Source organism: Phallusia mammillata, chromosome 4, assembly GCF_965637545.1.
Source record: "Phallusia mammillata chromosome 4, kaPhaMamm4.hap1.1, whole genome shotgun sequence".
Lineage (NCBI taxonomy): Eukaryota > Metazoa > Chordata > Ascidiacea > Phlebobranchia > Ascidiidae > Phallusia > Phallusia mammillata.
In genome coordinates, this window is record NC_137255.1 from 30,833,175 (window position 1) to 30,847,030 (window position 13,856).

The 13,856-nt window shown below is 36.8% G+C and overlaps 1 protein-coding gene and 1 long non-coding RNA gene across 6 annotated transcripts in view; both read left to right on the forward strand.

Moving 5' to 3' along the window:
* LOC145224054 (uncharacterized) overlaps positions 1–13,856 on the forward strand; it is a 38,474-nt gene that overhangs the window by 3,046 nt on the left and 21,572 nt on the right. Inside the window, exons 4-5 of one of the 4 annotated variants that reach the window (XR_013859548.1) lie at positions 110–230; positions 738–2,120. The exons of 2 other annotated variants lie outside the window; for them this stretch is intronic. This is a non-coding gene — a long non-coding RNA (uncharacterized LOC145224054). Of the gene's footprint in view, positions 1–109; positions 231–737; positions 2,121–13,856 lie in introns of those variants that run through there. One more of the 4 variants, XR_013859549.1, reaches the window with a different exon arrangement.
* Positions 3,873–13,459, forward strand: LOC145224037 (uncharacterized). Of its 2 annotated transcripts, XM_080090462.1 has the most exons (12): positions 3,873–4,059; positions 4,423–4,542; positions 4,860–4,928; positions 6,444–6,575; positions 7,464–7,582; positions 7,951–8,080; positions 9,022–9,153; positions 9,542–9,666; positions 10,768–10,896; positions 11,032–11,133; positions 11,659–11,813; positions 12,335–13,459. In XM_080090462.1, the coding sequence occupies exons 1-12, from the start codon at positions 4,027–4,029 to the stop codon at positions 12,517–12,519; spliced, it is 1,431 nt and encodes a 476-aa protein (XP_079946588.1). In that variant the 5' UTR covers positions 3,873–4,026; the 3' UTR covers positions 12,520–13,459. The 2 variants fall into 2 exon arrangements, with proteins under 2 accessions (XP_079946588.1, XP_079946589.1); XM_080090463.1 differs by lacking the exons at positions 3,873–4,059; positions 4,423–4,542; positions 4,860–4,928 and adding an exon at positions 5,641–5,704.

Below are 13,856 nucleotides of genomic sequence, written 5' to 3' on the forward strand. Positions count from 1 at the left end.
AATTTTTGTACAATTTTTTTTGGCCATGAAAATTTATTGTCTACTTGATTTTACGAGTTTTACTGTGTTTTTTTTTTGTCACATACAAATTTTTATCATTTTTTTGCAGATCACAAAAACATTGTGTTGATTGTCAACAAATTAGATCTGGAACTAGTGAAACAACCATAAACAGTTTGGATGATTTTGTAAAAACCTAATAGGTGTGAAGGCCTGGATCAAAAACTAAGGTGGGTATTAAGAAAAGGCTAAAGACCAAACTGATGTATTGCATTGTGGGGCGTGGCAAAAAATATTATAGAACACCATGTTCAAAGCAGTGTTTCTCACTTTTTTTCTGTACCACTATCATAGAGCCCTAATATTTCGGTTTCATGTTAAGAGTAGCCGTTGTGGGAACAGTTTTTAAATGTGCCTGACATTTAAAGGGATTTTAATTGCTAATGCCTCTATTCCTAATGCGCCGATGAACACCATGAAAACCACTAGCGACTAGTCTATTGGTTAATACTGGCAAATCTGGTCAATTGGATGACCAATTTAGTCATATACTGCTGTTTTATTTCCATGCAAATAAACAGATTATGCATTCAACCAGTATGAAATGAATCGTATTTGTCGTACATTTATTTTGTCACATTTACAAATTTTTGAGCTGAAGTTCTTCTAGGATATGTTTTTGGTATATTTCTATCAGTGTTTATTGTTTTGTTTTAACCTTAACCTTTGCATTTCAGACCATGCACCCTCCAAACTCAATTGAACTTGATGCAAGTGTTACTCATCTCAGACCAGCATATCTTGCAACAAAGCATAAAGCACATACCTTACTATGATCGAGCAGTAAAAGACAAATTCTACTACAGATGTAGCAAAACATAACAGAGTAACAAACAAAGCCAGGGTTGTTTAGAGCAGGGCTTCTCAAACTGTGGGTCGCAAAATATAGTTTTGAGGTTACAAAACATCATGTATTATTATGTCAGTGTCACAATAAATGGTATACACGGGAGTAAATTTATTGTTTAAACATCATTCACGTGTATAGGCTATACCCTCAATGGGTCACGTAGAATTTGCTTTCCTAAAATGAGTTCGCAGAGCAAAAAAGATTGAAAAGCCCTGTTTTGGAGGGCCTCTTCATATTTACAGCATACAAAAACATTTGTAAAAACGTTGGGTTTTGTTAATTTTGTGATCATGTGCGACTTTTTTACGCCAAACTAATCCAACGTAATATCTGTCATTTCATGTAAAAATAGCGAATTCAAACTTGTGCTCTCGGGGCCATCTAGCGGGCAGTGTAAAATCTTTTTTATGTTTGTTGTTTCGCCCCAAAATACTCAAACATGAGTTTTTACCTGACAACGAAAAACGCTGCCCGATTTTAACGCTTCTCGTTGTTGTAGCGAGTTCATGAACTCACGAAATTCGAGTCTTGTTCCAAGAGAGAAGCGGTTTCGCAAAGAAACAAATCACTCGAGTTCCTTCGCTGACGGAAAGTTGTTTCGGCAGATTTGTGTCGTAACAATCACTTGCCCCACCCACTGCCACACCTTTTTGAGATCGCACGTGATCAAACAACATTTAAACTTGGACAATGCTACCAAACGTATTTTCCAACAGTTTTTCACTTCTAAAACGAAACTTGCAAATCTTTGCATTAGCAGAAACAGGAGCATATCGATCTGAAGGCATACGCAAGGTGTCGTACGCGAGCACGTAAAACCTGTTAACAACTGATTTGCATCGTATCACTCTAAACTAGAGAAGCCGGGAGTTTGTTATTGCGGGTCGCGAACATTCTGTTGTGCACGTTTGCGTTTCAAAATTTATTTGAAGTTTGTGTGAAGACGAAATAGAATCAGCAGAAGTAATTATAGGTCAGTAATTATTGCATTGTCTGTCCATTTTATTTTGGAGCCCCATGGTACCTTATAAGTCACACATCACATTCATAAGAACGTTGTGCATGTTATTAAGTTATTGTTTGGTTATTTAAACCTTAAAACACTGTTGCTTATTCCTGTATCAGTTGGTTTGTTACAAGTATTTTAATTTATCTAATATTAGTGAGTTGTATTTTGTAAGAGTGAACAATTCGTCATCCGTTGGAAAGTCCCCATTAATTTGCCTCCTGTATTCAGGGCTGCCACTCCTTTTTCACAAGATCTTGGGATTTCAGTGCTAAGCTTGGGATCTTGGGAAAAACTATTTAAATCTTGAGATTTTTTGAAATTATCCGTTAAAGGTTCAATTAATAGTTGTTGCGAACAAAAATTATCATTTTGGAAAAAGTATCTTTTAATGTAACGATTTGCATCAGTGGTTCATCAATTTTGTGTTCGAAGCCGTGTAAGTTGAGTGAACCTTGGGATATCTTAAAACTTTCAGTGGCAGTTATGAAGGTGTCTCGTATGGGACGTCGTAACGTCGGCATATTGTAATAAAGACTGCTGGAAGAGCTAAGAAATTTCTTGATTTAGTTTGTTCGGCTTTTGTGAAGTACCAAAATTTGCTGATTCGTTGCATAATGACAGAACGCTATTTCCACGACAATGTATGACAGAAAATTATTTGTCCGGAAAACACCTGCGCCTTAAATATATTTTGACAACAAAGATGGCACAAAGTTTGGGTCTGGTATACTTTCATGACCCAACGTCATAACTACGTCATGCCTGTACATACACCAATGACCTTTACATATGATCAACTACGTCATAGTACGGATACGTCACGCACATAATGACGTCACTGTGACGTCACACATTTTCCCTATCGCCCGACGAAAATTTCACACTTTACGAAATGCACATCGCAGAAAGCTGAAAATTGGTGTGTGACGTCATCAAGGCTTTGGATGACGTCATGCAAAAAATTACGTCAATCGGGTCACGCTAACTACATCTATTCAACGTCTAAACTTACTCGCTAATGCAAAACACCTCTCGCTCGCCGATGACCTGCGCTTTCTCACTTAAGTACAATGACAAACAATTTTTAGTTTGTAGAAAGGCTAAATCATTTGAGAAAATCAATCACAATCATTTTTACACTGGTTGTTGGCGTTGTTCTTGCAATAACCTAACGTTTTTTAATATTCTGTTAATTTAGAACGCCCGAAAATGTTTAAAACATTGAAGAAAACGTATTCAGAATGCTGATTTCTATGTTTAAGTTAAATGCCTTGTGAATATTCGTGCCGAGTTTCAAATTGAAAGCTCAAGTACATTTCGGATTAGAGGCCGACAAAGGGGTGCACCTCGACGAAGCTCGACCCGCTTCAAGCGGCCGAGTTAAGAACGGAAAAGCCTATGTCGGCACCTGGTATACTTTCATGACCACAAATTCTCGACCTCGCTGCAGCCAAAGTTGAGATCGCAGAAGGGCGATCGATAAATTGTTGGAAAGGCCTATCCTTCCTCTCCAGCTTGCACCCCCCCCCCCCCCCCGCGTTCCACCCCCATGGAAGTGCGTCATCTAGCGATTGTTTGAATAAAGGTAGTTTTCGCAAAAGTGTGACGTCACAATGCCTGGGGTTAGGTCGGTGGGGTCAAAGTGAGTGGAAAGTTAAATGCCTTGTGAATATTCGTGCCAAGTTTCAAATCGACAGATTAAGTACATTTCGGATGAGAGGCCGACAAAGGGGTGCACCTCGACGAAGCTCGATCCGCTTCAAGCGGCCGAGTTAACAACGGAAAAGCCTATGTCGGCACCTGGTATACTTTCATACACATGGCAAAAAAACAGACAGGGCTGCTTTGCAAAAATATGTTTGCAAAGTTTTAAAACAGAACAAGATATTTTTGTGTGGAATTGTCATCACCAAATAAATTATGTCTTGCATAATGACAGCAAATGTTCCACAGGTAATTTTTGCTGTGAACTTGATTTAAGCATGAGTAGTCGAATTGTGCATCGATGTCGATTGTTTGACTACACCCCATCTGCTGTGCAATGTGTGGCAGTTTCCAAGCTGTCACATGATTTAGCTGTGGCTCGATCTGATGGAAGTGTTGAAATATGGAACACTTGTGGAAACTGGTTCATAAAATGGTAAGAATTGTTCGTTAAGCTATTGATGCCAGGTATAATATCAGCATTATAGAGCTCTTCTGGCAACTGTATTTTTTCCCGGTGTTTCGACATCCTATACAGGTCGCCTTCAGTTTTTCATTAAGCTCAACAACGTGAATTTCTTATTGCAAAACACTGGTCTCGATTTTGCCCAAAAATTTGGCATCATCAGTCCTATATGGGAAATAAATAGAAACATGAAATAGGTTTCTGTTGTTCGATGTTAGTTTTTCTGATGTGTAAAATTTCAACTCCACAATGACATTGACCGTAGTTTGGCTATCTTGGAATTGTTTTGTCGGTTATCAATCCACATGAAAGATGAGGTTGTCGTATTTTAAGGTTATCCCTGGGATGAAGGACAGATCGGTTGAATGTTTGGTTTGGATCGGTAACCGACTGATTTCTGGTGGTCTCCATGGCGATATATCAGAGTATGACCTTTCATCGGCATCTGTGAAGGTCAGTGGGTGGCTTTATGGTTTGGGGGCCAAACATGATATTCTGTAAGTTCTTTTGGTTAGGCCCTAATACTAAGTCCATTCTTAATCTGTGGACAAAAGAATAATTTACCTTGAAACAGAATTAGAGTCAATGCACTTCTTCAAACCAACGATGTGCAGACTCTAAAGAATAAGATAGAGTCAGTTTTTTTTATATTATTGATTTTGAGTAATGACATTTCTAGGAACTCTCATCATCTTAGTAAGAGAATTTTCAATGACTTTACGACCCTAGTGTCAATCAATCTTCTTTAACAGTGAGAATTATTGTTTTAGAATTCAGTGGATAGTTACGGAGGAGCTGTGTGGTGCATGGCTCTATCACCTGATGAAAACCAAATTGCCGTGAGTTTATTCTAAGATTTGTTGCAGTGCACAAACTATAACAATGTACAAGTATTGGATTGTATTTCACTTTACCACATCCTTTATTTTCTCATTTAAACTTTTATCCCCAACCCCTGTTGTATGCTGTGATAAATGCCAGGTATAGTATTTGTCTCATATGAACTAGAAACAGCAATTGTTGAATTTTGGACTTTGTTTTTACTCATCAACTGATGGTGTTCAGTAGATGTGGGTAGACTTAATCCACTCATTGCCAGCAATTTGGCTCGATTTCCTAATGTTAACAATACATTGTCACAGATTGGCTGCGAGGATGGAAGTGTTAAAATCTTTGATGTCACGGACAAATCAGTTTCATATGAAAGAACATTTGACAAACAAGAAGGTCGGTAATAATAGTCCAAACTTTTAAACATATTTCTGCCACTTATTGTTTTCTTATGATGTTGTTGTACTTTGTTTGATGCCTGTGACATCTTGAAAGCAACACTTTCATGTTTTTCTTGCAATGTTTTGATCAGATTGCAGGTGGCACATCTGAAGAGACAACCTGTAGTTGCAATGTAGAAAATTTTCAATCAAAACACATATTTTAGACAATAATTATTCTCTTATAAAAAATTGTTGTATTTTGGATGATGCTTTTAGCAATGTATTTGTTTTAAGTAAAAGTATGTTTATAGGTCGTATATTGTCCATTGCTTGGCATGCTGGAGGGGATGTCCTCGTCACAGGCTCTGTTGATGTGATCAGAATATGGAGCATCAAAACTGGTAAAATACAGCTATGCTTATGCTTAGGGATGGCCAAAAACTTGTAACATATAATATACTTGTAGTAGCAGCTTGGATAGCAATAACATGTACCAAAACAAAAGTGGTGAGATATGATTTGCTTATAATAGTAACTTCACTAGCTTTGATAGCAATAATACCCAACACAGACATAACTATTGGGTGAATATTTTGTGTGGAATATTCATTGTGAATACTTCGTATGTTGTCGTTTTAAATTTAAGTCATTTAAGCCCTGGAATGTGATCAATTCACCAATGTTTAAATGATATTATAGTTTGGAACATTACATACGGAAGGCGACATGCTTTATTTTTCAAACATTTCAGCAAATGCTCATGCCATCATCAGTTATATGAAGGCCACATTTGTTTAGGTTTTTCTTTATGTGAGGCAGTTACACTCAAGTGCATATAAACGGGTGTAACTGATATGGCCTTCATATCACTGATGTTGGTATAACGAATATACAACAAAATACTTAAAGTTGTTTTCATTAAACTAATTTAGGTGGCCAACTTTGCTTCTTCAATACTTATTTATCTTGATTGTATTTGTCAACAAATTTGAGAATGACTTTTAAATGTCACATCAATGAAGTCACATAAGCTGTCTGTAGTAATTTGCAACCAACCAATGATTTCAATGTTTTCCCACCTAGCTTTCATTTTCACTTTTTACTCTCAGTTGACATTAATTTTGTAATTTGTCATAACAGGTGAAAAATCTGTTGGATGAGATGAAGGAGGTTGGTAAACAGAAAGAACATTTGGCTTCTGAGGCCGACTTAATGCAAAGATCTCAAACGAAAGATCTTTCTCGACTTCATGAAAACATCAAGCAAATCGAGGTATGTGGCGTTTCAAACCGGGCTTTCCTTTTTTATCACTCACATTTTGAAAACTAGTGAAAACTCTTTGCCACAAATATAATCTGATGTATGTGTGTTGGCAAGTTTTTATTGCTTACCACATGGCTGGACATTGCCATCCTTAAGTCACATCACTGGAATTGATGGAACATAAATTATATTGCTGATCACCACAGATCTTTGTTTTAATCTTGCAACTGCAAACCAACTTTTATTGATTTTTCGATGAAATTTCATACCGTCATCCAATTAGTGTTTCAGATTTTTTTTATGATGTTTATGAGTTGTGATTTTTAGCTCTTCCAGCAGTCTTTGTTATAATCGGCACAGTTATCACTTGATCATTTGTGCGCACTACGTTTTTTACAACTGAAATCACTGTGTGTGTTTTTTACTGCCCTTTACGCTTGATGATAACTTTGTGTTTTCAATTTATGTCATTACCCTGATTGAGGTGTCTAGTATGGGACATGGGAACGTCTAAATATTATAATAGAAACAGATAAAAGAACTAAACATTTTGTTGATATATAATCCTATAATTTTGTAATTTTTTGCAACTGAATGTTTTTTTGTGTAAAAAGATATCAATAACAAAGAGAAAGCAGAGTGTTTTGTGCATGTAAGGCTGAATTTTAAGACAATGGCATGATAAAAACTGAAAACAAGCAGTGTAACAGGTTAAATTGTTACTTCAATACAAACACGTAAATCGGTTGGAATGACATGAAAAACCACCTTGCGTGCCAACCTTGGCATGCATGGCAGGGGTTGCCGATCCCTGATATAAACTTTACACACTTTGAAATTGTGCAGCTAGCTTCATATAATTTTGGTTTGCAAATTCTACCTTGTTTCTTTTTCCAGGAAGTAGAGAAATATAGAAGTGAGTACAACAAAGTTCGATACGAACACACATTTTTGAAAGCAGAGTACGAGCAAGCAAAAGCTGAACACAAAAGAAATCTTGAAGAACTTGGATTAAGGTAAAAATGTTCTTGAAAATTATCTAAAATAAGATAATTGCATGGCCATAGAAAGCATACACATTAAAACAAATTTTTCAAAGAACAAGATTTTGGGATGTTTTGTAATAAAGACTGTATAGCATTGAGGCATAGCTTTTGTATGGTGTTGTAAAACTTATTTCTTTGCTTGGTTAAAACAAAAACTTATTTCTTTGCTTGGTTAAAACAATGATATTTATACACAATGTGCTTGAAAGTTGTTAATATTACTAAATGTTTATAGCAGGGCCATCAGGTCTCCATACATGCATTAAACCCTGTCATTGACGCGAATAACAATCAACATACTTTTAAATCATGTTGCTTGCATGGATTGGTTGTTACAGACACCAAGCACAGGTGGCTTCTCTACAACACGAGAGAGATAATTTGTTGAAAATGCAGAAATCGTCACCAGATGTTGATGCACAAAAAATCCTTAATCTTCAGAGACAGAAAAATCAACTGGAACAAAGGGTAGGTTGGTTGGAGTTATCAAGTAATACAAGTTGATGCGATGAAAATAAAGACTTTGTTTGGTAAAGTAGAAATTAAAAAATTTTTCTCGTTTAACTTAGTAGTGTTTTATTTCTTTTTCTGGTAACCATAGTGACAATATTTAAGACCGGATTGCTCTCAGTAACACCAATATATAAACATAAAACTGTTTTATAATCAAACTCGTGACTGTGAGTATGATGTCATTTGTAAGCGTTTGTGCCTGTGCTTAAACTTTAAGTTCGCAACACAGAAATCATAGTATGCTGGGCCCTTTGAAGGTGTTTACGGAAACCAGCCGGTCACCAAGCATGCCTGCATATACGCTTCAGTGCTGGTCCCAGTTATGAAGTTATGTTCATCTTAACTGTACACTGTAGTATAGAAACGAATATGCAACAAAAGACATACTTGATTGTATAGTTGATTGTATCAACTAGTTTGCAATTATTAGGTAGCTAACTTTGCTTCATCAATACTTATTTATCATTATCGTATTTGGCAACAAATTTGGAAATGACTTTTAAATATCGCATCAATGAAGTCCTACAAGCTGTCTGTAGTAATTTACAACCAACCAATAATTTTAGTCTTTGTATTCACCCAGTTTTCAGTTTAAACTTTTTACTCTTTATCAACACAATTTTTAGCTCTTCCGGCAGTTTTTTTATTTTAATATGCCAACGTTTCGATGTCCCATACGAAACACCATCATCAGGGTAATTACATACATTGCAAACACAAGTTATTATAAAGCAAAAAGGGCGGCGAAACACACACACAAAAAAGGCGGTAGAAAAAACGCAGTGCGCACCAATAGTCGAGTGATATCACCTGGCTCAATGGTGCAAAAGCGACCGATAAGTTATCGGCATTTTTACTCTTTACTTGACATTAGTTCTGTCTTTTTTCTGTAACAGGTGAAAAATCTGTTGGATGAGATGAAGGAGGTTGGTAAACAGAAAGAACATTTGGCTTCGGAGGCCGATTTAATTCAAAGATCTCAAGCAAAAGATCTTTCTCGGCTTCACGAAAACATCAAGCAAATTGAGGTAAGTGCCGGGAAAAGCGTTTGTTTAAAATAGGGCTTCCAACATATTTATTGCTCACACATGGTGAAAAGTTTTTGCGACGAATATAATTAGATGTAATGCATGGGCAAGTTTGTATCGCTTACCACACATATGGGCATTACCATTCTTAATTCACATCACTGGAATTGATGGAATATATGTCACTGATCAGCACATATCTTGCTTTTAATCTTGTTTTTTTGCGAACCAACTTTTATTGAATTTCAGGCCAAGTTTAATTTTAAAGGTTCAGATTACTTTTTATGATGTTTGTGAATTTTAATTAAATTGTGCAAATTCAATAATAATTGGCAGATCTTTTATGATGTTTATGAATTGTAAGTAAGTTGTACAAAACTTTCTTCAGAGCGAGAAGCGTTCCACTGAGATGCAATGTGAACGACTCGGCAAAGAACTGAGAGATAAAAGTGAACAAAACTTGAGGCTGAACCAACAGATACAAGATTTGAGCAAAGAAGCTGCTTCATTGAAGTAAGACTGGGTTGGCAGGAAATATGGTTTCTCACTCAAACAACCAACAAACTATTTAGTCACATTAAACCAGTGGTTCTCAAACTGTGGTACGCCTGAACTTTTCTGGTTGTACGCGGAGCTTTTGTGTTCCCTAATTTAAGTCCAATCTAAAATTGCAATTCAACTGACCCAACTGATCAGCCCTGGTTTGGGCGAAACTCGTGTTTTTGACATTCTTTGAAATTGCTAAATATGCTAGCCAGGTTGAGAAATTGGGCCTATTTCTTGGTCTGTTCAAACAGGGTTTAGGCTAGGTGGTATGCAGCGATAGAGAAAGTTATCAGGTGGTTTGCGACCCGAGAAAGATTGAGAACCATTGCATTAAACCAAACTACATAGTTTTGCTCATGTTGTTATGGCAACAAACAAACTTTTTTTAAGAGATACTCTTTATTAGGGATAGAAAACCTGTATCCATATTAGGTATTTAAATTAGCTAAATGTCAAAATGTTTTCTACTGCTGAAATTATGCAACTCAATGTAAAAAAATGTAGCATTCCCAAAAAATCACCATATTTGCTGTGATTTAAATGTCTGTGCTTTTTGTTCAATATTGTCATATTTTTAAGTAAAAAACATAAATTATCAATCAAGTGTAAAAAGTTTTTGTTACATGGTGTTTCTGATTTAAATAATATACATCTATTTGGGCTGTTATTTTCACCATTTAACTTATGAACAGATCCATGTACAGTTCTCTTAACAATCTATTTTTAGAAATATTGCAGATGAGGAAAGCCATCGTCATAAAGTTACGTTGACGAATCAGAAACTTGAGGGGGGGAAGCTGGCTCACTCCCAGTGCAAATGCTTGTGTGGAGAAATTTGAGGATTTAATAAAGTTTAAGTCGTAACGGTTTCCTCATTATTCATGTGGTAACCATGCTCACCATTGTTACGTAACTTTCAATGACGTATTCCAACGTCATATATTTAATAATCTCCGTAAACTGAGCGATAATCCCACTTAATTCGCAACAAAGCGAAGATGTTTGGGACTAAACGTTGCAGAAAACCTTCGTAAAAACAACTGGAATATAACGTAACATTGTAAAAAGGTCGCAAGAAAATGATAAGCTTGTTTGGATGGAGGAAAAACATCGAATGCAAAGTAAATTGGATCAACTCGAACATAAAGTGAGGAGGAGCAGAGAGGAGAGTGAGAGGAGCAGCAAACAACAACGCAAGTATGTTGCGTCATAATGCTTGTTTGTGACGTAATTAAAGCCTGTAGTTAGTGCTGTTATTAAAGGAGTTGACACAGATAGTTAAGTTTATTAATTAACTAATCTGTAATGTTTTAAATCTTGTTGAATTTCCAGAATCAAACACGCATTGATCGATAAAGTTCGAGGTTTAAGAAGCAAAGTTGAATTGTTGGAAGCTGAAAAGGAACAGTTTGAAATCCAGCTCAAGACCGGCAGGTGGGGCTAAAGTGCTATCTGTTTGTGGACAAGCCTTGGGACTCGACTGAAATAGTCCTGTACTTGACTTTGGAATTATTGCTGACTTAACACAAAACTTCTATCTGGTTGAGTCTTCGTCAGATTTGTGGATTTATAGCTTATAGCAGTGTTTCTTAACCTTTTTAGCACTCGTACCCTTTGAGCTACATGGAATTTTCTCGTACCCCCTGTCTTCAATGGCCGACGGAAGTAAATAAAATTGTAATAATAGGAATTAAACTCAGTGTATTTATAATTTGGGTGTTGAATGCATGCATTGAAACAGTATTGTAAGTAGTACAAACCAACCCGTTCTAGACACATAACAAAGTAACTTGTTACGCATTCTTCACAAATATGCATAAATAGCGTACAATTTCACACTTCATGTCGTACCCCTGGTTAAGAACCCCTGGCTTTGAGTAAAACGAAACAACTTTATTGAAAACAAATCTCGAGTTGAATGACCTTGAAAATTCCTACCAAGGTCACATTGTGTTTCAGACATGGTGTTTCGATGGAAGAATACAACAAGATGCGACGGCGCATGCGCGAACACCGCCAACGTCACAATGAATTTCGTCGCGCGATCGGTTTGTCCGAAACATTACCTCTCCTCTCATCCACTGTAAACCAGGATATGACGTCATTTGGTGCAAGTACGTCACTGTTTTGCTTCTATTATGGCGTAACAGACTGTTTTGCTCAACGCGTTTATTTTCTAAACCCGTGGTTCTCAACCTTTCATGGACGTTGGCCACCTAAAAGTATATTTCGTTACCCCCTTTAAATGACAATGTAACATCTGTGCCCCCCCTGCAAAAAATAAAATTGCAACCAGTGTTGGAATTCGGTATTAATGTAGGGTTTAAACAAGTCGAATAGAGTAAACAACAAACTGTAATCGTGACAAACCTCAATGTAGACAAAGAGTGTTAGGGAACAAATATGTTTGCAGCATTTACTCAATTCCGCGCATTATACAAGAAAATGACTCGCTGATTTTTAATGGGTGTTTCTGGTGAGGCTACACCCATGGCCTCCTGGAACACAGATCGTGGACCCCCTGGGGTGCCGAGGGCCCCGGTTGGGACCACTGGTCTAAACGTTATATTCATATAATCGTCCATATTATGACGAAACAGAGACACATTGTGTAAAGGCGGATTTTCTTTTGTAGACGTCACAAACCTATCTGTTTTGGCTGAAAGAGAAGAATATCGAGAAGAAATCAAACAATTACGTCACCGACTCGATGAATTCATCCGAACCGCGACAGACAAAGAGAACTGTGACGTAACAGACGAGAAAGCTGACGACAATTACGAGAATGACGAATTCGCTTCCACCACAAGTAGTAGCTGATGAGATTTCGAGTCTGCGTTCCACTGTGCATTGGGATCTAAACATATTTTAGTAATTTCACACCTAAACCTTTTTTCCAGTCCTTTACACCAGGGGTCGGCAACATTTTATCTGCTGCGGTCCGTTCTTAAAACTGAAATTTTGTCGCGGACCGGCTTTCAAAAACTTACAAATGTTTAGCAATGAAAACACATAAATTAGTTTATCATCCCCGGGATACATGGGCAAAATGTTTTATAGCATTTAACCTGAAAAAGTATACGGCCCGGTAACGAACTCGTCGCGGACCGGCGGTTGCCAATCACTGCTTTACACAACGCAGATCTTTAGAAACAAGACTCTGACTTATCTTCCTTAGATGTTGCGTTTTAAACATAGTCTGATCTATTTGTGCAGGAGGATTAAACATGAAAGGAGGGCATTTAACATAGTTGGTCAACAGTGTGTTTGATCTTTATGCATTTTATGGTAAATTTGTGCATTCCGCAAGTTTTTCCCCCAGAAACTCCGTCCTGATTTGACACAAATGCAAATGTTGCACATTTGATGATTTTTCGGGCGAAATCTTGTTTAAGATATTTCCACGGACATTTATAACATTGTAGCGAGCGATCAGGACTTGAAACTGTTTGCAAATTCGGAAACTCCAACAAATTTATGCAACATTGGCTGCGATTTGACGACTTTACAAACAATGACGATGAACGAATCTTTGGTCGAATGAAAATATAAGGGGTTGCTATTATGTTAGCAAAGTATTTTTATTTTATTGATCGATTTGTGGCAACAACCAGATGCAAAACATCACGTTTCTATCGTTTTTATGTTCGCAGTACTAATCTTTTTTGTTTTATAATTGCACATTTATAATATTTCGTTTATTCGTTCATTTTATCCATGTTTTACGCCTGAATAAAGAACGCTCTTTATGAGTCCACAATTGGGTCATTGTTCAAAAATTCCCATTTTGATTTTGTTATTTTCCACCTCAAAGAGAAGTTGCGAAGCAGTTTACAACTTTTTTTCATAACGTGCAAATCGTGCAAGACATTTTTTTGCCTCAATTGTTACATAAATAATCGGGCACTGGAATTCTGCTATGGAGTTTTTAAATAGTGCTTGATTTAGTTTGAATGAACTGTTGCTGCCAGGCATAATGTATCAACCAATTTGTTTAGTTCTTCCAGCAGTCTTTATTATAATATGCCAACGTTTCGATGTCCCATACGAGACACCTTTATCAGGGCAATGACATAAATTGAAAACAGTTTTTTTTTTCACCGCCCTTGTTGCCTTATAATGACTTTGTGTTTTCAATTTATGTCATTACCCTTATG

Coding starts and splice junctions, on each gene's coding strand:
- LOC145224037 (XM_080090462.1), top strand. CDS start 4,027: ATGGAACACTTGTGGAAACTGGTTCATAAAATG. Junction 4,543..4,859: donor TTTCATCGGCATCTGTGAAG/GTCAGTGGGTGG, acceptor TTATTGTTTTAG/AATTCAGTGGATAGTTACGG. Junction 4,929..6,443: donor CTGATGAAAACCAAATTGCC/GTGAGTTTATTC, acceptor TTGTCATAACAG/GTGAAAAATCTGTTGGATGA.